Source organism: Terrapene carolina, unplaced genomic scaffold (assembly GCF_002925995.2).
Source record: "Terrapene carolina triunguis isolate 2854851 unplaced genomic scaffold, T_m_triunguis-2.0 Scaffold66, whole genome shotgun sequence".
Classification (NCBI taxonomy): domain Eukaryota; kingdom Metazoa; phylum Chordata; order Testudines; family Emydidae; genus Terrapene; species Terrapene triunguis.
The window spans coordinates 72,657,006-72,679,701 of NW_020664417.1; the positions used below are offsets into that span (position 1 = coordinate 72,657,006).

The 22,696-nt window shown below is 37.7% G+C and overlaps 1 protein-coding gene across 1 annotated transcript in view; it reads right to left on the bottom strand.

Moving 5' to 3' along the window:
- The window catches only part of SLIT2 (slit guidance ligand 2), a 407,535-nt gene that overhangs the window by 98,455 nt on the left and 286,384 nt on the right, over nucleotides 1–22,696 (bottom strand). Inside the window, exons 10-14 of the mRNA XM_026648011.1 lie at nucleotides 8,325–8,396; nucleotides 7,608–7,679; nucleotides 5,257–5,328; nucleotides 3,340–3,483; nucleotides 3,037–3,200 (exon numbers count right to left, since the gene is read on the bottom strand). Coding sequence (XP_026503796.1) covers nucleotides 3,037–3,200; nucleotides 3,340–3,483; nucleotides 5,257–5,328; nucleotides 7,608–7,679; nucleotides 8,325–8,396 — 524 coding nt within the window. The remainder of the gene's footprint in view (nucleotides 1–3,036; nucleotides 3,201–3,339; nucleotides 3,484–5,256; nucleotides 5,329–7,607; nucleotides 7,680–8,324; nucleotides 8,397–22,696) is intronic.

Sequence of the window (22,696 nt, forward strand, 5' to 3'; positions counted from 1 at the left end):
TACAGGATGTTGCACTGAGGCACCATCTTTAGGACAGAGAAGAATTCATTTTAAGTGGCATACAAAACTTCAACTAAGCTAAAGGGTAGAGATTAATTATGAACTATTTATAGGATGATTATACTTTTCATGTGGTATAATTTATCTTTTTAAAAATTCTTTTATTACGATAAGATAGAGTAATGCTGCTTTATACAAATGTATGCTAAGCCACTTAAAATAAAAAAATAATCAAAGAAACTTTGGGGAAACAGTCACAAGTACCATAGAACAAAAGAGGCCTCACATACTGTAATATTTCAGCATCTACTTAGCTTCAAGTAATGTATATGACATAACTACTTGAAATATTTTTATTAACTAATACAAAAGCAGGATTTGTTCAAGTTCCTGCTTTATTACTGTTATAACCTTTAGTCTTCAAACATGACTATGTGGGAATACTGTTAAAATAGTTTAAGTGTCTGTGGACCCAGATCTCTCAGCTATAAAAAGTCTACATTTAACTTGCTATAGAAAATGCTGACTTTTTTTAATGATGTTTATCTAAGCATGAAGTGTATCCAACTTTTTTTTTTAAATGGGCTTTGAGAATTACTTATGAACAAGAAAAATTCTAACTTGTATATGCATAGTAGTTTAAACTAAATCACATAAAATATTTAGGTCAAGATCTCCAAAGTTTGAAGAAATGTTGCACATTGTACACTATGTCCATTAGTTACTTAATAGGAAGAGGATACACTGAAGCCACACTTCAAAAAGTAATATTCTCAGAACTTCCTTATATGTTTCACGTTTTAGCAATTACAATTTTAAGTAGGATATTATTTCTTGAAGGTAAATAAATCAGAGCTGTGTGTGGCCATGTTATAAATTGCCTGTTAAAGATACTTGCTAGTAAAATGCTTCTAACTTAGAGACAAAAGTCATTTTGGCAATATTGAGTAGAAGTCTCTCTGTGTGAGGAATACAGCTGTTCTACTCATTATGGAATTCAGGTGGCCAGATAGATTGGGGAAATCAGATCTCCCTCCCCCACTGTAAGCTATTTTAAAATAAGAAGTTGCTACTGCTGCCAGTGATGGCAAACTACCGCCCTTGTCCAATTTTCTTTTTCCCCTATAAAACTCAAGCCAACGTATTAGTAGAAGGACATGAAAAAATCTCACACGATCATTCCAGTTTAAAAAGAAAATTGCATGGCAATAAAAGCAAAGCGGTTAAAGATACCAGTTTAAAAGGTAATAGGTAAGATCAATCAATAAATCAGTATTTAAAACACTGCAGAAAGACAATATACATGTAGTGTTTGAAAGAACAAGTGCATTCAATAAGCTACTGTAAATATTTTTCTAGATATTAAACTATGAGAGAAGCTTTTTGTAGTTATACCCTTGTGTACTTGGCCAATCAATTATTTATCACCTGTTAGGAACATAACGTAAGTATTTTTCTATAAAGAAAGCAGTGCACACGCTTGACAGCAAAGGGAAAAGAAACATATTTCAAAGAGCTAGGGCAATATCATTTTTCCTTTGGAAAATGTCACAGTATTACAGTACTTGAAAGTGATGTTTACATTTCTGTTTCACCCCAACTCTTAAATTTTGTTTCCTCTTTAACAAAAAGTATTTCTAACGCACAATGTGTGTGAGAGATTTTAAAATGCCTTTAATGAAGAACATCACCATTCTTTTCCTGGCATTCTGTTGTGATTTCATAAAACACAGGAATCATAGGGTCACAGGTGAGCAAGCAATAGTTGCAGACAGACAGCAGGGAACTGCTGGTTTAGAGCATAAAAGCAAAGCAAGAAAGGGTTCATTTTTTAAAGTGGCTTTAAGTTGTACTAGCTCTTTGACAGTAGGAAGATTTTCTGTATTTAAAAGCAGCTTAACAGCTACATTTTAAAAACAGTAGTGTTACAGTAGGTGAGATATACAAGGTAGGTAAAGATGTCAGTTGGAATATATAGTAACAGGTGCAACCTTCTAACTAATGTAAATAAAAGTACCATTTTCATAGGCTATGTGCAGATTTGTGAGACAAAAAAAAGATATCAGGAGCTGCATGCAAAGCCCTCGTATTCAGAAAACAGAACTACTAGTAATCTACACAAGAAAATATATTTATCTACAGAGTATTGACTATATTTAAAACACATGCATCAGTTTCCTAAAGCTATGACAAATTTTGCTTTTGGGTGGGGAGAGGAGAGGGTGTCTGCAGTTAGTCAGTCTTACTGAGAGCCAAACCTACCTGGAATGAAATACTGTTCTTTAGCTAAATAAAAACAAAGAGAAAAAATAGAAGATGCACCTGAATGTCAGCAAGCAGAGAATGTGTTCTATTAGATTAAGTATGGACTACAGTTAACTGCAGATAATTATGTGAAAAAAAGTGTTTTCACAACAAAAGCTGATAAACGACATGTGAATAGTTATAACTATATCCGGAACATGGATAATAAACAGTTTTCTTTCGGTATTTGCACTCAAGGCTGAATAAACTGTAGAATGTGAAATGCACCTGGAACAGCTGGATACCATATGACAGAGGTTAGGGCTTAGAAAAATGTAAGTAGGAAATGGAATAAGATTAGAAAAAGCAAACAGTAAATTTCAGTATGAGGTAAGCTCCCTGTGTAACATGAATAGGTCATGTTTCCATATTTAGCTGGAAATATTTAGATCTTTCACGTATTCCAAAGCCATGTGAAACTTTGTTTAAATGATTTATGCTGGTGATCCTTGTAGAGAATAACTCTATCATTTCATTCTGAAGTGCTGTATATTACATTTCTTCGGTTAGATTTAGTGCTAGTTAGATTTAGTGCCAAATGTGTTAACTACACTATATTCCATGATCAAATAATGTGAGCCGCCCATTATTTTCCTCTTTGTTCAGTAGAAGAACAAAAAAGGTTCTGCAATGTTTAATAATTCAGTCGAGAACCAGCTGCTTTTATTAAAACTTCTGTAACCACTGTTTTTGGCAATAAAAGAGAAATAGCAGCTGAACTAAGCAAATTACCTGAGCAGCGGAATTTCTTGCTTTTGATCTGGCCAATCCTTTTGTTTGCCAGACGGCGGGGGCTGGTGCAACGGGCACCACTGGTCTCAATAGGGTTTGTATGAAGATAATCCGCCAGCCACTTCAGATGGCAGTCACAAATAAATGGGTTCTGAGCCAAATGCCTTTCGTGAAGGGAAAAAAAAAATTTTTTACACATTATTTGCAATTGGTCTCAACTATTCCTGAAATGCTCTTATGTTATAGAAAACAAACATAAATAGAAAGTTGCATTACATACAACACAAATAAAAGTATACATACAAAGTCTGAATTGCACGTAGGGGTGAAAAGGTGCCTTTAGCAATGGTTTGAAGCTTGTTATCATACAAAGAGAGAAGGTTCAGGTTGTGTAGATCTTGGAAAGCATCTACTCGTAGGCAATTTATCTTGTTGGCATTTAATAATCTGTTATATGAAAGACAATTATAAAATAGAAAGAATTAGTTTACTGTCACTCAAGCTTCACTGTGGTCTCACCAATAATTCTTTGTACCCATTTGCAACCAGAACAAGAAGGTTATTTTGTTTAATATTATACAAACCTTAATTAACAAGCGCACATTTTTTTATTGAATTAAAATAACTTATTTAGGTGTTCTGTAATTATTCTGTACCATTTACACATAGGAGTTGAAATGCACTGACTTCTTTAGTAAAATCGCAGTGTTGTGTGTGTTCATGGAATGTATGTGGGTGGTGTTTATCTGAGCAAGGAAATGAGCTTGAGAAATCAAGTATGGGCAAGGAAAACTTTGCCTTTTTCCCAAAAGAAGAACTGAACATAGTGTGCATTAGCTGGGAGAGTTGTACAATGGCATGCTTAATTACATGTTACTAATCAGCATACGGCCACATTTCCAGAAGTTATAGTAAAAAACTGGTGGCACAGAATAAGATATAGTCCAGATATCTCCTGGATCTGATTTTCTTCTCCATCTCCAAAGACAAACACTTTTCCCCATCCCTCCCATATTACAAATATAAAAAGATAAAAAGGAAGAATGTTTTTACAGAAGTCTATTACCTTTTTTAAACAACAAAAAAATTAAGTTTACCATGAAACTTGTTGGATTTTTCAAATCATATCCCTTTTGATTCTTCCCTTTTTTTCATTTATCAGGGTGAATAGTGAAGTTAGTGTGTTCTATGTTTTGAAAAACTGGGTTTTACTGCAATATAAAGGTGGATTTGTATTTGAACAGAAGTGTGGTCAAGGGAGGACATGCACTTCAAATAAAATAAGGAAAGGCGCTGCAAAATTTATCAGAGTATAGTGGAGCTTTCAATATAGCGTGAATAGAAACAAAGATTTATCTTTGATCTTTCAGTGAATATAATTCTCGGTAACAAACTCCTCTCAGAAGGAAACAAAGGCAAATGCTTTCTTGAGTACTGTATCAGGATCTAAAGATGAAACATCAACCCCAGATGGTGCTATGATTTATATTTTCACATCACTGACTTCCTAATTTGCCACTTTCTTCCAGAAGTATTTATAGGAGAAATTTTGCCTATCACATCTCTATAAAGTCTGGGCAAGAAAAGCTTCTAATCAAGTGGGTAGATGTTATTTTCTAAGATCATCAGACTTTACAGCTACAAGCCAGCAATTCCCAGATTCTCCACTGCAGAACATCACTGCTGATTTATGGCTTAGTGCACACAATCTATTTTTAGACAGTACTACAACTGCACTGTCAATCCTGCTGAATCTTTTGAGAAAGTTTGATAAACATATCACCATGATGCTCCCCGTGATACCCACTGTTAAATCAAATATTTCTACTGTGATAAATGTAGACTCTCTACTGGTACTCAGTGTATACAACACCTTCAGCTCAAGGATCTGAAAGCACTTTGCATAGTTATCTAATTTTCACAAGACAGGTCATCGTTATATCCATTTTAATGGTGGGTAAACTGGGACACAGAGTGTATATGACTTGATCAAAGGAACACCTTACAAACAAAAGTCAGAGCCAGGGATAGAATCTAGAAGTCTTGACTCCTCTAGTTTCGTCTACTAAAACTAAAATTAATGATTTCACCGCACATCTGATATTGCATAGAGGGATAATTTCCTATCCCTTCTTTTCTGGGTACATATCAAAGTTTCAAGTCCAATCCCCACTCCCACCAGTTAATTCAAAATGAGGTAAGCATTAAACAAATACTCACAGCAATTGTAAAGAGAAGAGTCCTTCAAACAGGCCTTTTGGAAGTTCTGTAATTTTATTGCCATAGAGGACACTGTAACAGAAAAGAATCAATCAAGGTGGCTACTATTAAGGTACAAGTTTGCTGGATCTGACTTGGAAGACAGAAAGAAATTTCTTCTGTCTTCCCTGAAATGATTCTAAATAGAAATAACCAAGACATTTGGGACTTAAAACTAAGACCCCGGCAAGCTCCCCTGTATGGGTGCAGAAATCTGACCCTACAAAGACCATTGCAGGATCAGGGCCCAAGTATCTACTTTAACAAGGTGATAGGAAACTTAGTCTACAGATGAACTGGTCAGTGGGTAATAAAGTATAAGTACTGACAAGACGACTTTCTTCTAAGCAGGTTTTTTTTTATGTACCACATGGCTCCAGATAGCAGCCAGTATCACTGACAGAGACACCCTGATACTAAAGATTTATGTCTGAATTTGTTTCTCATTGTTGATTCTACAGCAGACACTAAAATAAAACCCCATCATACTCTTTCAGAAGTGGAAGAGTTTACCTGCTAATCCCTAACACACTGATCTGCCAAATCTCCTAATGAAATATATCACCTTCTTTACTGACACATGATATAAGTCAAAATGTTCATTTGACTAAGAAAATTAGTTAAAAGGCCAGTAAAAAATTATATATTGTACTAAAGGTTTCCAAACTGCAACTCTGAGACCCACAATGGCACCTTGTGAAGACCCTGGAGGCAACAACTGATGTGCATGTTAAAGTAGGTTTGTAAAATAAAAAAAAATCATGCAGCAATAATACTTCCTAGCTTTTGAGTTCTTGGCTTTGCAACCTTAAGAAAACAACACAGACTGATAAAATATGCATTATGGTATATGCACACAGTACAATAAGAATACTTAGCTCTTTTTCTAGCACTTTTTAATCCAAAGATCTCATTGCATTTTACTAAGAGGGTACATATGACATTCCATTTTATAGATGGGGAAAGTAAAGCACAGAAAAACAAAATGATTAGCTGAAGTTCACACACACCATGTCGATGGCAGAGCAGGGAGTAGAACCCGAGTCTTCAACTCCCAGACCAGTGCCTTTTACAAAGAGACCATCCCATACATAGAAAACCAGAACAAGTTACATTTAGCCCCTTAAGTCAAGATTTCCTGTAGGTAGCACTTATGCAATATTTTTCTTAACTAAATCACATAATGCTATAATCATTTACCCTTTCAGATCTTCAAAAGTATTATTTGAGGAGAGATTATTTCACAGAGGGCAATCTGTCTTCATTAGGTAAATGCTTATCTGGAAAGATCTATTCTCTAAAATCCATAACTTCCTAATTTTTGGTTTTAGTTAGAAAAATTAATTACAACTATGATTTTTTTCTTATAACAGTAGAACAGCTGGTTCCATGTACTTAGACAATTTCTGATGAAATAATTTGAGAAGCAGCTTGCATAGCATCTTCCTATACAGCTTTAATAGGAGCCAATATTTTAATGTGAAAAAGCAGATAGAATGGGATGTGTGAAAATAAAATGGATGCTCCTCAGGGGAACAAAAAAAATTATTATTATATTTAGAATCCTTTAGAACTGCCAAAGTAGTGGAAGCCCTGTCTGCAATAAAGGAAGTAATTTTAAATAAACTGTATAAACTTCCATTCCACTTCAAAGTATTTCTGAAGTAACCAATTCTGTGAAAACAAAGCCAAGTAGGAGCAGTAAAACAGTACTTAATTATAATTAAGGATCAAATGACAGAAGTTGAAAAAAACAAAAGGTCCTATTCTCTAACGGATGGAGAGTAAAGTAGCATGAGGCTATCAGTATTCACTTTGTAAGCTTTGCATGTGAAAACTAAGTTTATTCACAAAACTGATCAGCATGAATTGTCATAATTTCTGCTAATGATCATGATAAAAAGGGGACAAACCTGCAATTTTCAAAGTGGAACAAATTTTAAATCATCATGAGTTTACTTCAGACAATATTTTTCAATTTAACATGAGTGAATATGGCATGAGAAGAGGTGTGTTTTCCATTCCCTGACTGGCTTACTGCTCCAAGTTATCAAAGGATCCAGCTGGGACCTTTTTACATTAGTAGCACATGGATCCTTCTCAAGACCTGAATCTAAGAAATTTTAGCGTTCAGCCACAATATGATATCAGGTTATAGTTCTGACATCTCTGACGTTATCTTACAGCTTTCAAGGGCAAGAAAAATGAAGATTAACTGAGAATTTTGCATGAAGCCAAACATTTTTAAAAATTGAATACCACAAATGTTAGAAATTTTGCCTTTCTTTTGAGAAAATCACATTGATACTTACAGTGAATTGAGTGAACGCAGGCCTTGGAAAGCATCTGGAGCTGTCTCAGAGATCTGGTTATTGCTCAGGTCACTAAAATAAGAAATGAGGGTATATTAAATGAATTCTAGCCCATTCCACAGAAAATAACTATTAAAATATTATGTAATTAGCTTCGGTCATTGGAGAAAAGGCTAAACCTAAATATTTAGTTTGGCCTTGTGAGACAAAATTGAAAATTAAAACATCAAAGCATTAAAATCACCACATTACACTGAAATACCACATGGTTATGTAAAATAAATAGTCATACAAAATGATTATTAGATTTATTTTTAGTAATAATAAAAGGGTTAAATACATTTTATGAAGTATTGTTTGAGTTAGGTTGATATGGCAACAGGACCTTACAGCATCAATGGAATTATGAAATGACAATGGTATGTCATTTCAAAATATGTTCCAAAAAATCCGTTAAGCGATTATTTTCATTATAATGACACACTATTTCTCTCTATATACATTCATATTAGTTAGTATCATTACATTGAGTTACCAGCAATTGTTATTAACATGACAAAGACACTATACGATCTAAGCAATCAGACAGCCATATTAGTTAATCCTCTGGCTGTCAAACACTCTTAAATACTCATACTTTGATGGGAATTTCTTTGTATGACCATGACCTGTTTTATAAAAATGTTTTTATATAATTCTAAAATATTTCTCACTCACATTCTTCGAAGCTTTTTATATGGTGAGAAAGCTCCAGGAGGGATGACCTTGATTGAATTTTGCTCCAACCGTCTGCAAAGAAAAACAATACCATAAAAATACAAAAATGTAATGCTGAAGAACAATCTGAAATGTGTATAATTCATGTCAGAATAAATTAGCAGAGATGTATTTAATCATAGTTACTTTTCCCTTCTACTGGAGTACAGGTTTATGCCATGAGAATCAGGGTCAGTAATTGTTTTAATTTCAAAAATTCATTTTTTGGCTGTATAAACATGTTCTCTTCTTCACATACAGAGTTGCAACACTATAAATTACAGGTTGATCTCATCTGACATATACCACTTATCTGGGATTTTTGCGTAATTCAGTCAAGAAGTACAAATAATTAAACTCTTTCTTCAGATCTAACTTATGTATGTTTAGTAGTCTTACACTTTTATGAAACTCCAAATACTTGCCAGGGATTCATATTTACACATTAGACAGATTAAGAGATTTATGTAAACAAGTTAGACACTTAAGTATCTAAGTTATAGGAAAATCTGAGCAAGAATACTAGCACTGAATAACTGAGATATGCTGGCACATGCAACATTGCTAGTGTCATGGTTTTGCATGTGAACTACCAAACAATTTCTTTAAGCTTACTAGGTAACAAGGTTATTTTTATCTTAAGTATCAAGATTGCATGTGTTCACTTCCCACTATTGTTTTAACCAATATTGTGCCTAACTTTTTACTCTACATTAACTGCCACTTTCCCATATATGCATAATGATGTGGATGACGATTTGCTGTAGATACAATGCAGAATGTGAACTTGTTTCCCATCTCAGTAGGACACACTATAAGCAGATTTATTTAGGATCATTAATAGTAGCATCAGGAGTATACATGTGGAAAGATTACGCTGAGGAAGTCCTACTGTCCATTTACTATGAAGTCAAGCAATTCGCAAGCACTACCAAAACCTTCCTAGAGTGGAAGCGACTTCTTTGGAGGACACTGTGTGTTTTAGGGTTAGAATTCTAGGTATAGTTCTATTTGTAATCATAAAAAAGCTACTACATTTTTATTTGAATCATGCACTTGCATCTGTAGGTTCCCAGAGAGTTATAGCATCCAGAAAGGCAAGGCACCATATAAAAATATAAAGGGAGGATCCAGGCGAATACATATGAATTGTCAGTTGTTTACTGTCAATTTAGATATAATATGCCAAATTTCTCTCAGCTAATACTATTTAGCTTTCAAAGGAGTTATGACAGGGATGATTTGGCCCACTAAGTCCAAAATAACAGATAAATAATTGTTTTACATAATTATTCAAAACTATGTACTGAGAGTTAACTATAAAAAGGAAATGTTTGGATATCTGTACCATGGAACATACAGTCTTAGCAATGGGTTTAAATAGAACGATCCATTTAAAAGTAATAAGATTGTAAACTATGGTGATTTTTTTATATTCTCTGCAACTCTCAGAACTATAGGAAGCTTTGCTTTTCAAAATGAAACTATACAGTCTATTTTGCTGTTTCCTAGCCCAACCACAAAAATATAAACAGCATAGACATTGCAGTTCAAAACCTACCTAATGTGCCTATGAAATAAGGGTCATACTCTCTTTTCACATATAAGCATGCAAGTCCTACTGTAATCAATGGGAGTTGGACATGTGTACCTCAGAGCAATATAAAATAGAAAATTGAAAATCCATTTAACATAAGGAATCTAGGTTTTGTGAATTTACTGCACTGGGTATTTGGAATCACTTGTTGTAAAATTCACGCAGGGATTGTTGGTCAAAAAGGCTTCTGAAACCATGATGCAGCACTGTCCACTCATCTGTATCATGTGGGCTAGACCGACTGTGACATGCTGTATCTCAAAGTAGCACCCAGTAACTCCCATATTCATCATTGGTACATGGTTGTAATATTTCATCCAAGGCATGCCTTGCAAGGTATCATATGAAAGGTCATGATCTGGTGAAACTCATTGTTCTGTCAAAATATGTATATAATTTAGTGTATTATGTTATGAGATTTTGCTATATGATTGTTATTGAAATATGTTGTGAGTTTGGGAGACGCCCACTGCTAGCTCTCCAGTGAATAAAAGGGTGGTGACCCACACCCAGGCGGGCTTTAAACGACCATTGATCAGCAGGGGAATTGTAAACAAGAAATTTACAGTTCTGTAAGAGACAGTTGTGCAAGCACTATACAATGGGGATTGCTCAGCTCTGTGACTCAGCAAGGCCCACCAGGGACTTGATTGAGAGTATAAAATAAGGGGCAGTGGCATCATGAGACCACCTCTCTCCTCCCACACCTATGAAGAAGGCAACAAAAATGCTGGGAAGATAAAGACTTTGAACTGACGAGATTGGTCCCAGGCTGAGAAGGAAATTCAGCCTGTGTATGAAGAACTGTGACCTACTTGCAACAGTGGGGTGAGAAAAGTTGTTTGATTCAAAACTTGCTTAGTCTAAAAGTTTAGGATTAAGAATGCATGTTTAATTTTCATTTTCTGAAGTAACTATCCCTGACCTTTATACCTACCACTTATAATTATGTATAATCTTTCTGTAGTTAATAAACTTACTTTAACATTTTATTCTTACCAGAGAGTTTCTCCAAAGTGCTTGGGGAATTTGCTCAGATTACATAGGCTAGTGCATGTCCACTTTCCTTTAATGAAGTGGAGAACTAATTAATGAGCTTGGATTGTTCAAGAGAAGGACTTGAGCAGTGTAAGATGGTATACTTTTGGGGTGCAAGACAGGGGCTTGGGAGATTTGCTGGTGTTTCCGTGTATAGCTGTGTGTGCCTCTGCATGCTGGTGGTTGAGTGATAACAGGGCTTAGAGGGGTTTGCTGCTTGTCACTGGCAAAGCACGGTGAGAGACAGCCCAGGCTGGAGAATTAAGGGGGCACAGCGGTCCCATACTTCCAGGTTGTACCCCAGGGATCCTGTCACACATCTTTATTCTCTCATTTATGGGGCCCGTTTGATCATCTGAATTGTAAGAATGAGGAGAAAAAGATGCAGGGGCCAGATGCTTCCCCTGCAGCCACCAAGGACAGTCCTAGTTCCCACAAGAGACCCTACCAGCTAGGCCCCATTCCCTTTAATCCCCAACAGCTCTGTATACTGACAGAGATAAAAAGGCACTGTACAAACCCCAGCAGCAGTACTTCTTTCTCCTCTCTATCAGGGAAGGTTGCGAGCAAGTAAAGACAGGAGGATGAGCCTTTCCTAATCCTTCTAGTCACAACCAATGGTGAGAGAAGAGAGACTGAGGAATGGACCAAAGGGAGATAGAGAGCCCCAGGAAATGCAACAAGTCTCTCTTCACATATTCCCAAAGAGCAGCCTGGATGTCATGCATTCTGGTGGGTCCCAGGCAATCATGTGGTTCTGGGCTGTAGTCTATCATGGTTCCCACCAGAGGCTCCTGTGGCACCTGCTGAACATACAGCTAGGCAGCCTCTCTGCCTCCCCATCTGGCTACTCTTTCCCCCAATGCCACGTGGAGCTCAGCAGAGAAGAGGCAGCACAGTGTCACTGCACTGACAGAAGAGGTGACGGGCTACAGTGGGTAAGTGGGAGGGGAAACAAGGAACTAGTGGTATGAACTGGGGAGAACAGAGGAACTGTTGGAGGATGGAGTGGCAAGAGCTATCAGGGGACAGGGAAGGGGAGGTGAGAGGCTACCTGAAGGAAAGGTGGGGACAGGGGCTGCTGGGGAAGCTAAAAGAAAGCAGGTGTTATGGAGAGCAGTGGCTAATGGGGGAACAGAATGAGGGTGATGGGAGCTAATGGCTAATACAGGGGACATGAGTTAATGGAACCAATGCCATCCCAAGACAGTCTCCACTTTGCACTCCCAGGTTCCCTTCTGCCCAGCAACCATACCCCCTTTCAGTCTACCCTGGTTACCCTGTAGCTCCCTGACAAGCTGCCTGTGGCTTCCCACAAGCCTCTGCCCCCTTCTTTTGATGTGCAAAGAATAAAGGTCCTGTCATCTGGAATACTGTGTGCAATTCTGGTATCCCATGTTTAAGAAAGGTTAATTGAAACTGGAAGAGGTGCAAAGTAGGGCAACTAGGATGATCCGAGGAACGGAAAACCTACCTTATGAAAGGAGACTCAAAGAACGTGGCTTGTTTAGCCTAACCAAATAAAGGCTGAGGGGAGATACGATTACTCTCTATAAATACATTAGAGGAATAAATACCAGGGAAGGAGAGGAGTTATTTAAGTTAAGCGCCACTGTGGACACAAGAACAAATGGATATAAACTGGCCATCTACAAGTTTAGGCTTAAAATTAGACGAAGGTTTCTAACCATCAGAGGAGTGAAGTTCTGAAACAGCCTTCCAAGAAGAGCAGTGGGGGCAAAAAACCTAACTGGCTTCAAGACTGAGCTTGATAAGTTTATGGAGGGGATAGTATGAGACTACCTACAATGCCATGTAGCTGATCTGCAACTGCTAGCAGCAAATGTCTTAGGGTCTAACCGATTGCCATATTTGGGGTTGGGAAGGAATTTCCTCCAAAGTCAGATTGGCAGAGAACCGGGGGGAGTTCGCCTACCTCTGCAGCATGGGGCACAAGTCACTTGCAGGTTTAAACTAGTGTAAATGGTGGATTCTCTGTAAACTGAAGTCTTTAAACCAGGATCTGAGGGCTTCAGTAACTGAACCAGAGGTTATGGGTCTATTACAGGAGTGGGTGGCTGAGGTTCTGTGGCCTGTGTTGTGCAGGAAGTCAGACTGGATGATCATGATGGTCTCTTCTGACCTTAAAGTCTAGAAGTCTGTCCTTCATACCTGCTCCCACTAGATGGGGGAACCGTGTAAAGAAATCTAGTCTCAATCCAACACCTTTCATCAGCACTAAATCCACATAGTATTTCAAAAAATGATGTTCTTGACACATGTAATTGGCTAATTAAATAATTTGCATTAAATGTCACACAAAGTTACAGAAAACTTTGTAGCTAGTCTCCTGATCTTGCCCTGACTCTGAATGACAGACATTTCTTATATAGCCAGCTAGTCACATGCTGCCTCTTGGTCACCTGATTTCTGGACTGTCCAGGGGAACAATGCTGTCCAAAATTCCCTTGCCTTAAAGGGTCACGCCCCAATAAAAGGCACACTGATTTACCTGCTCTTAAAGAGGTGTGAATGCTGAGTTACAATTATATTATTTTATCCTAATATGTATTACCTTGCATGTGTCAACATTGTACTTAATCAGTCATTGTATTATGAATTCAAGATCCCTCTGAAGTTCCTAAATTTTCTGTTTTAATTAATCTAAACAATCTTGTGTTATCTGCAAATTTTGTCACCTCACTACTCAACTCTTTTCTAGGTTATTAATAAATATTTTTAACATTGGTATAGAAACCTGTGGCATAAGACTTAACTTTTTGCCATGATGAAAACTGACTATTCATTCCTATTCTTTATTTACCTCTCTGTTAAGCCTTTTCACATCTATGACATGTATTCTGATTAAGTTCAGGACTATTTAATTTTCTTAATAACTTCTTGGGTTTAGCCTAAAGGTTTTAATATATTGAGTAAACTTAGTTTCTTACACATCTGTGGCAGTGAATAGTCTGTGTTACACATCTATCCTGCTGATCCATCCTGAGTGTGAGTCTCCAACAGCCTCAGCTATAGATTATGGCTCATTAACTCAAACTATAGAGACTGATGCCGTTAGGTCTGATGGTCTCCAGTGTCAGCCAAGATGATGACCATCACATATGAACTGCTTATCTTCATCTGAACCACTCTTGATTTTCCAGGAGTGGTCAGATGTTTGGATAATACATTATAAATCAATTAAAATTCCACAAAGATGAATCAGCTTATCAAAAAGCAGAAACAGGAAATTGCAGGTAAAACAGTTTTTCTTACTAATCAGAGGATTATATATATATAAATCTTTTCAGGTAACAGTAAAATCCTTCAGCCTCAGAATATACTATATTCAGACCTCTTGATTTCAAAGTACAATACATTAGTGCTACAATGTGTTATAATAATTCTGGTCCAAGTTGGTATACTATTTATGTGGTTGTTCATGCTATTTGAGAATATATGAAATGTTGACATATTTTCATAGGTAATTAATAATCTCTTTAAACCTATCCATCTGTTCCCTACAAACAAACATACAACCTCCACCCCCACCACAGTTGGATAATACATTGTTTTGTGACAAATTGTAACTTATGAGAATAGTGTAATTATACAAGAAAAGAAAAACATTAGAAGAAGCTCCATATAAGTTTGTAGAGAAAGACTATATGATACTAATAGACAATATGTAATCCTTAATTATTATTATTAAACACTGTATCATAAGTCAGGCACTTAACTGTGATATTCTGACCTTTCACCGTTTATTTGGGTGAAATTTATATATTACAACTATTTTCAAAAAATGAATTATCCTATTTAAGCAGATCTGATAAAACATCTAGGCCCAATAAGGTGTGCATCAGATACTTAGCCTAACTGAATTTTTCTGCATTGCTATTTGATTTCTGCCTTGCTTATTAATTTAACATTGTGTAGTTTAATGTTTTTGTAGTTTGTTATGGCAAGTAAGAATGACATATTAAATTTACCACTATACAATTTTGTCCACAAAATATACTGCTCTAAAAATAGAAAAAGTTCTACAGCTGACTAATGAACTACCAAGTTACCAGTGTATGTAATAAAATAAGCTCCATGTCAGTTTTACCAAATGCTTCCTTTTAGTAGAAAATTTACAGTCTGATGCACAGTCTGATGTATGGTCTGATTTACAGACTCAGTATGTAGTGCTGGGATAAACTTACAAGGATAAAGGATTTGTTATAGTAGGATCATCTAAATATGCCTTTTATTACCTTCAACTAATGTGTACACTCTAAAAACACATCACATTTCAGAAAAAAAGGTTAGTACAAGAGAGAAAAAATGTTAAATCAGATTATATAAACACAGAAGAAAAATCTTTTATACCCCCATGTTGTCCATAAAGAAAGCAAATCAAATTCATGTTTTCAAGCTTTGTTATCCTCTAATCTCCTCCTTTATCTGCCTAGAATCATCTGAATTTTACACAGTGCATATTTGCATCCATCATTCTGTGAAAAATCTAATTAGACACATTCCAGGGTCACAAAGCACAGATAGAGTAATATCTCAAGGAAATTTGCATCCTTCTGATAAAACCCACAGTAATTAAAAACACTTCTTTATATTTTTGCCTCATATTAAATGAAATATTTTGAATTCCTGAATACAACTATGCTTAGTTAGCGAGGGCTGAAAAAACAACTACATAATGTTTATAAACCACATGGCTCAGCCTAAAGGAGTGCAAAATCTTGCGAGAATCTGCAATGTTCTATATAGATGTTATATCAAATGTCTTTCTCAAAATATCTCCTCCTACCTGAACCTCAAAATACTTTTTTTCATTTTGAGAAGTGATTACATACATATCACAAAACAGTGGCTATGGTCTCTCCTTCAAAAGCCACAGCCAATGCTAGTAGTTCATATTAAATAAGATAAGATAATGGACTACAGTTCAGTAAATGCTTCATCGTTGATTGGACTCTCTCAGAAAGACTGCTTATCATATAAGATCATTTCCTTATAAAGTCCTTACCACCACAAAAACAATAATTAATGTTCATGGCATTATCTCTCTTTTTTTTGGTTGGGGTTTCTCTACAATGAAACCCTGCTTTTGATTATCAAGTTGCTAATCTGCTTGAAACACCTTTTCAAAAACTATTCCCTATTTACTTCTATCCAGGAAATATACTGTGAAAAGTTCTACCCACTCCTCCAAATCCTTCCTCTGCCCACCACTGCATATACAAACTAACTTCAGTACCCACTTTTATTCTAGAATACGGAGGTACTCTCTGCAGCTGCAATTTCCAACCTAATCAAATCAAATTATGCTCCAGATGAGTAGATGGCTCCTTCTCTCTTGAACCCCAGAGAGCTGTACCATTGTGATATGCAAATTACTTAACACATTTCAATGGGAGGTTCTTATGTCCTCTAAACTTACAGCACACAGGATAAGTGAATAACCCAGAGATGCTCATTTGTGCTTGCCAACTTGAAGAGACAGACAACAAGTACATTTAAAACTACTCTTTCAAGCTTATTTTCGGGTTAACCTTTGTTTCCATTTAAATCTAAAATACAGAATGTATTTAGATGCTCCTCTAGAAAAAAGGCATTTTTCTGAATAAACATTTTCGTTCTAAGTTGTGCAGATGGGTTACATAAAACTGTTTCAATACACTAAGCCTGTTCACTTGAATCAGGGCAAGGGCAGACAATTTATACTGTACAGACATATGCCATACCTATATACTTAAGAGGAGATCACTATCACGCAACCAGCAACAGATCTAAAAATTGATTTACTAATGATAAAATATGTTACAGTGCTTAAGAAAACAAATAGTTGTAGCTTTAAATATCATATCCAGAAATAAATTATTCACATAATTGTTTTCAAAATTCAGCTAGTCACGTTTTCATTGAGCAAATCTGGTCAGGGTTAGTGGCTTCAGCATTTAATTGATCTAAACTGTTTAATTTCAGTACTTCCTCATGTACAAGAAGGTGTCAAGAAGCAAGTGAAGAAACCCCAGAAGAATTTTTACAACACACAATTTCTTCTAAGTTGCTTGATGAGTCTAATGTATTGCACAGATGCTGATTATACATGGTAATAAAACTGACAGCTCTTCTTTGCATTTTCCCCCATCTGCTTTTAAAATAAATGGCAAAAACAGCTGTCAGGGAACAGAAAATAGATTTCAGTGATGGGATTCACTGCAGCTCCTGGATCTAAAGAATTGCTGTACATAGCCAACACATCTCTCATCATACATAACATCTGCCAGTCTTTTGAGAAAGAGGAAGCAGTAATATTGGCTTGGCTGGGATGATTTAGTTGGTGTTGGTCCTGCTTTGAGCAGGGGATTGAACTAGATGACCTCCGGAGGTCTCTTCCAACCCTAATATTCTATGATTCTCTCTTTGCTTTAGGGAGCCTTCAAGCTCAGAGTACTTCCCCCTCCCCCCCCCAACAACTGCACCTCCAAAGTGCTTCTGTCTACAGCTTGTTTCAACTTTAGCAGCAAAGAATTTCACTGGAATCTGTGATATCATCCATGTCCAACGCAACAAAAGGTAGAAGTACTGTATTACTTGCACTTTACAATTCCAGACAATTCCAGTTCTGTGTGTTTAATAAAACTAGTTGACAGCTTGCTAAATATTTGAATATAAGGAGTGATTGTTAACTTGGTCCTACAGCTTGCAGAACTGTTAACATCCACTCTATTCGTTCCATCAAATACTTCAGGGGATTGATTATAAATGATAAAATGCAGCTAGAGACACTTGTATCACAGAAAGTGATGAGCTCTCCTTATAAAGCTACTAAACAATTTTCTCTACTCAAAAGCAAGCCCTAGTCCTGAATTTGTTCTGTCTTTTCATTATGGGGAGGGTCATCTCATATTCTGATCTTTACTGCAGCATTATTGCTGAGATGCTTTCAGTTCACTGCTTTTTATGAATTCAGTTTGTGGTTTAAATGCATAACTTGGTAAAGGAGTGCTAGACCACATCCTGGCAGAGATCATGCAAGGTGGTCAAAGGGATAGGAGAAATGAAATTTGTCACATGGCTATGCAGTTTATCATCTCCCTTACCATCATACATATGTAAATATACTGCTATTGGAATGCTGTGTCCAGTCTGGTGTCCACAGTTCAAGAATGATGTTGATAAATTGGAAAAGATTCAAAGAAGAGCCATGAGAATGATTAAAGGATTAGAAAACATGCCTTATAGTGAAAGACTCAAGAAGCTCAATCTGTTTACCTTACTAAAGGGAAGGTTAAGGGGTAACTTGATCGCAGTCTATAACAACCTACATGAGGAACAAAAATATAATAAGGCGGCTCTTTGATCTACCAACAGTGTAACAAGATCCAGTGTCTGGAAAATGAAGTTAGACAAATTCAGACTAGAAATAAGGCACAAAAGTAAATAGTCTCTTCAAAAAGGGTCTGGGCTTCTGGCCCCTATGTTGTCCAAGGGACCCAGGTTGAGCAACCTGGGCTCTAAAAAGGAAACATAGTAAAGATGGTCCCTCTTCTTTTTTCAGAGGGTCCAGGCGGCAAATGTTCTTCAGCAGCTTTCCTGTTAAGCAGGGGCTAGGGAGCTCTGTGCTCTAGCTCTACTTCCGATTGCCACCCTACAGTGGGCATGGATCCTCCCATTTAAGGAGCTGTCCCTCTCCAGACTTGACACGCCTCATACGTTGCACGAACAGGGAGGCTGCCCTGGATGCCAAACTGCTGTGCCTCTCTGCTTCCCCCCCCACGTTTTCCTCCACTGATTGACTGGCTGTGGGTGTGTTTGGTTTTGGGTATTTTTGCTCTGCTGATTGGCTGGTCATTTACCCCAATCCCTCTCAGCTGCTCAGAGGGAAGAGAAGGGCACTGATATCACAGAGCCATTCCTGCTCACAGGTACACAGGGTTTGGGCTGATTGTGTCCAGAGGAACTCTAACCCCTTCCTGATTGGGGTGGTAACGTATCTCACCACACCTAAAGAAGTCACTCCAGTGGTTAATTATCCTCATTATTTCTTCTAGTCTGAATTTGTTTAGCTTTAGCTTCCAGGCACTGTATCTTGTTATGCCTTTGTCTGATAGATTAAGGACCACTCCACTATGCAAATAATCTTCTTCTTACATAGTAACTTAAAGACTCAGACCCAAGGTCACAGTACCCCATGGGGTGAAGAGTCTGAGTCAAGCCGAGACCCAGGGTTCAAGCCCTAATGCTTTGCATTGTAGACAGCCCCACTGTAAGTGTGCTCTGGGAGTCTGCCAAAAATATCCCACAATCCAACTTTCTTTGTCCTCTAGACAGTCAAATTTTCCCACACACCACCAAGAACAAAGGAATAGTGTGGCCACATATTGAGATGGTGATAGGAAGTCTGGGATATGGGTGGTTGAACTTGGGCCTGCATAATGCAGTGCAGACACTGGAGCCCCAGGTTAGGACCCACATTAAGCAACTCCTAACCTGGGGTTACTGAATGTAGACGCTCAAACCCTAGGTTAACAAACCCAGGGTCTGCTAACTCAAGTTCTACTAAACCTGGGTTAATATTGCAGTGTAAACATACCCATAGAAATGTAGGGCTTGAAGGGGCCTTGAGGGTATGTCTATACAGCAAAGAAAAACCCACAGCTGGCCCGTGCCAGCTGACTCAGGTTCGCGGGGCTTGGGCTGCAGGGCTGTTTCATTGCTTGGGCTGGGCTGGAACTTAGCTTGAATATGGGAGGTTGACCCTGTGCAATCCATGCTGAAAATCCTTAGAGACTGAACCCTGGGTCTTCGTCTACTTTTCTATGGGAGTTGGGGGTTTCTTTTAGGCACTGGAGAAGGGCAATGAAGTGAACTCTAGCCTACCCAAAGGTTACAAATTGCATGAACAGCAAAAGCTTTATAAGCTTCCTTACTCAGTCTCAGCAATCCTTTTCCTCTCAGCAGCACTGAGAGGGGATTCTTCAAAGTCAAGTGGCAGTATGATACCATCTCTCTCTTTAGTTGCAGCTGCTGAAACCTGGGTTGGCACTGGTTTTATCCACTCAACTCTTGCCCCTTTGCAATGACAGAGTGAGATTTCAATATGACATCCTTCCTTGTTAAGTTTTTGACATGTACTCCTATTCTCATACTGGCGCCAGTGACTTTAACAAATTGAGGGAAAACCGCTAGCCCACTGGGTCCAATTGCGACACCTGGATCTTCCAGCATTACAGCAGTCTTCAATTCATTCACAGCAAACTTCAGAATTCCTGGCACTGTTTTGGATGTGCCAGGTGGAATTGTCACTGATTTTCTTTCTGTCAAGACCACTTTAGCCCCTTCATCAGCTTCTTGCTGTAACCTCTGACTGAGTAAAAACTGATTAGAAGTTTCAGCCCACTCATTTGGTAATGAAAATCTATTTAAGAATTCAGGACCCCATTTCTTCTTACAGTCTTCTCCAAGATGTTTCAGCACATTGGTGCCTATGAGCGCCAACACTTGTTGATTCATACGTTGGTCTGGACAAACCAAGACTAGTACCTCATGTTGTCTGTTAGTCCCACAGATGAACTTTGGGATCGTATCTTGAAGGTTATATATCCCAGGTATGGAACCATTTGCCCTCCTGCCCCTTCTATCTGAAGTATACTGCCAACTGACTGTAACTTTTGATAAGATACATGCTCATAATAGAAAGTTTCACATATGCAAGTAACTTGAGAACCAGTATCTATTAGTCAGGTACTCATTCCCCATCTAAGTAAACATAGCCATGACAAGCAGGTCCCACTAACTTCCGGATGGCCTCACTGACACCCATTTGGGTAACATCTGTGTCCTGAACCCATTGTCTAGCAGCCTTGCTCTGAGAGTTGTTAGGTTTCTTTTCTTCCTGGTTCAAACTTGCTCTGATTTGAATGTCTACCAGTCAGTTGCTGATGTATTAAGTTGGAGTCAGGAGAATTCTGACATTTATTTTTCAAAATATCCTATTATCCAACAGTTAAAACTAAGGATTTCTTCTGTTAATCTTGGTATTGCTTGTTTATTAAATTCGTTGGGTCTTTGAGGAGTAAATTGTGTATCTGAAATGGGCATTTCAGAATTTGGCTGGGTCCGCTGCAGTCCTACCAACTGCTGCTCAGCCTGCAGATATTTCTCCTTCCAGTCTATTGCAGTAACTTCTTCAGGGGAGCTGGAAGTATTTTCAGATGCCTTTATCAACTGCAAACTACCTCTACTCAATGGTCTTCCTTTTTCTTCTAGTTCTTGTTGAAGGTTTTTCTTTTGTTTATCAGAGTGCTCCCTTCCAATGGATCTCACCTCAAAAAGTAGTCTGGCGTCAGAGACACTCTTTTTTCTACCACTACAATTCATCCTTTTTATTAAGCCTGTATTTAATAAGGATTCATGCCAACAACCACGGAAAAATTGATCTTGTATATAAGAGTCCAATTCAGTATCTTTTACCCCACCAGCCTCCAAAATTTCTTTGGCTAATGTGTGTAGTCTAGTCAAGCACACAGAAGATGGTTCTCTAGTGTGGTGGTGTTTCTCAGAAAATTGAGCCTTAAGCTCAGATGCGTTTATGACACTTCCATTTGCCTTCTCTAAAATATCAAAGCATTCTACAGTGGATGCCTTGCTACCAGCTCCTCAGACCACCTTCAATGTTGGGGGTAATAAACTTTCAATAACCTTTCTTCTTTTGACTTTGTCAGAAATCTCACTGTCTTCCATCATCTCTTTGGCTTGTGCTTGCCAAATAGGATAATCTACTTCTCCATTGGGTCTGAGTGAATTACCCGAAAAACATTTCAGTTTAAATTTCATATCAGTCACAGTTTCACTGGCAGATTTCAGCACCCTCTCTAACAAAAGATGTTGCATGTCAGAAGGGAGACTCACAGCAGGAGTAGAGGCTTCTACTGGACCTCGGTCTATAACTGGTGTAGCATCTGTTAATCACCTAGTCTGTCTTTCACCCACAGGTGTAACCACAGCCCATGTCTCAGTCTTGAACCCTCTGTCAGAATACACAGAATATCCCTGATCGCTGCACTGAGGTACTCTGGGCACAGAACAAGTGGTTATAAATGGCAAAACCTCAAAATGAATAGGAATCAGATCCCATTTCTGCCCTAGCTTCTGCAACACACATTTCCTTCCTATGTGTATCACAGAAACAGAAACAAATTCACAGAGAATCACATTCTTTTGTTCTCCCTTTACCCTCCTCATATTAGTCACATGACCAAAGATTCTAATAGCTTCTACATAGCCCTCTTAATATCTGCTGTACTATCAACAGGGGACACATCACTGACCAAAATGGCCCTACAGGGATCTACCCCTAATTGTGTGCAAGTTTCCATTATCTTAATAATATTAATACAGTGCACATATTCAATAATATTCTATAACACCAAATTATTTTATAACTGCAATATTCCTCAAAAGAATTCAGAGGTGAGCTCTGCGCAATCCTGAAGTCCCTGTCTGTTCGGACGCCAATTTGTAACCTTTGGGTGGGCTAGAGTTCACTTCATTGCCCTTCTCCAGTGCCTAATAACCCTTTCCCCCCCCCCCCCCAGAAAAGTAGCTGGAGACCCAGAGTTCAGTCTCTAAGGATTTTCAGCAAGGATTGCACAGGATCAGCCTACTCACATTCAAGTCCCAAAAGGAA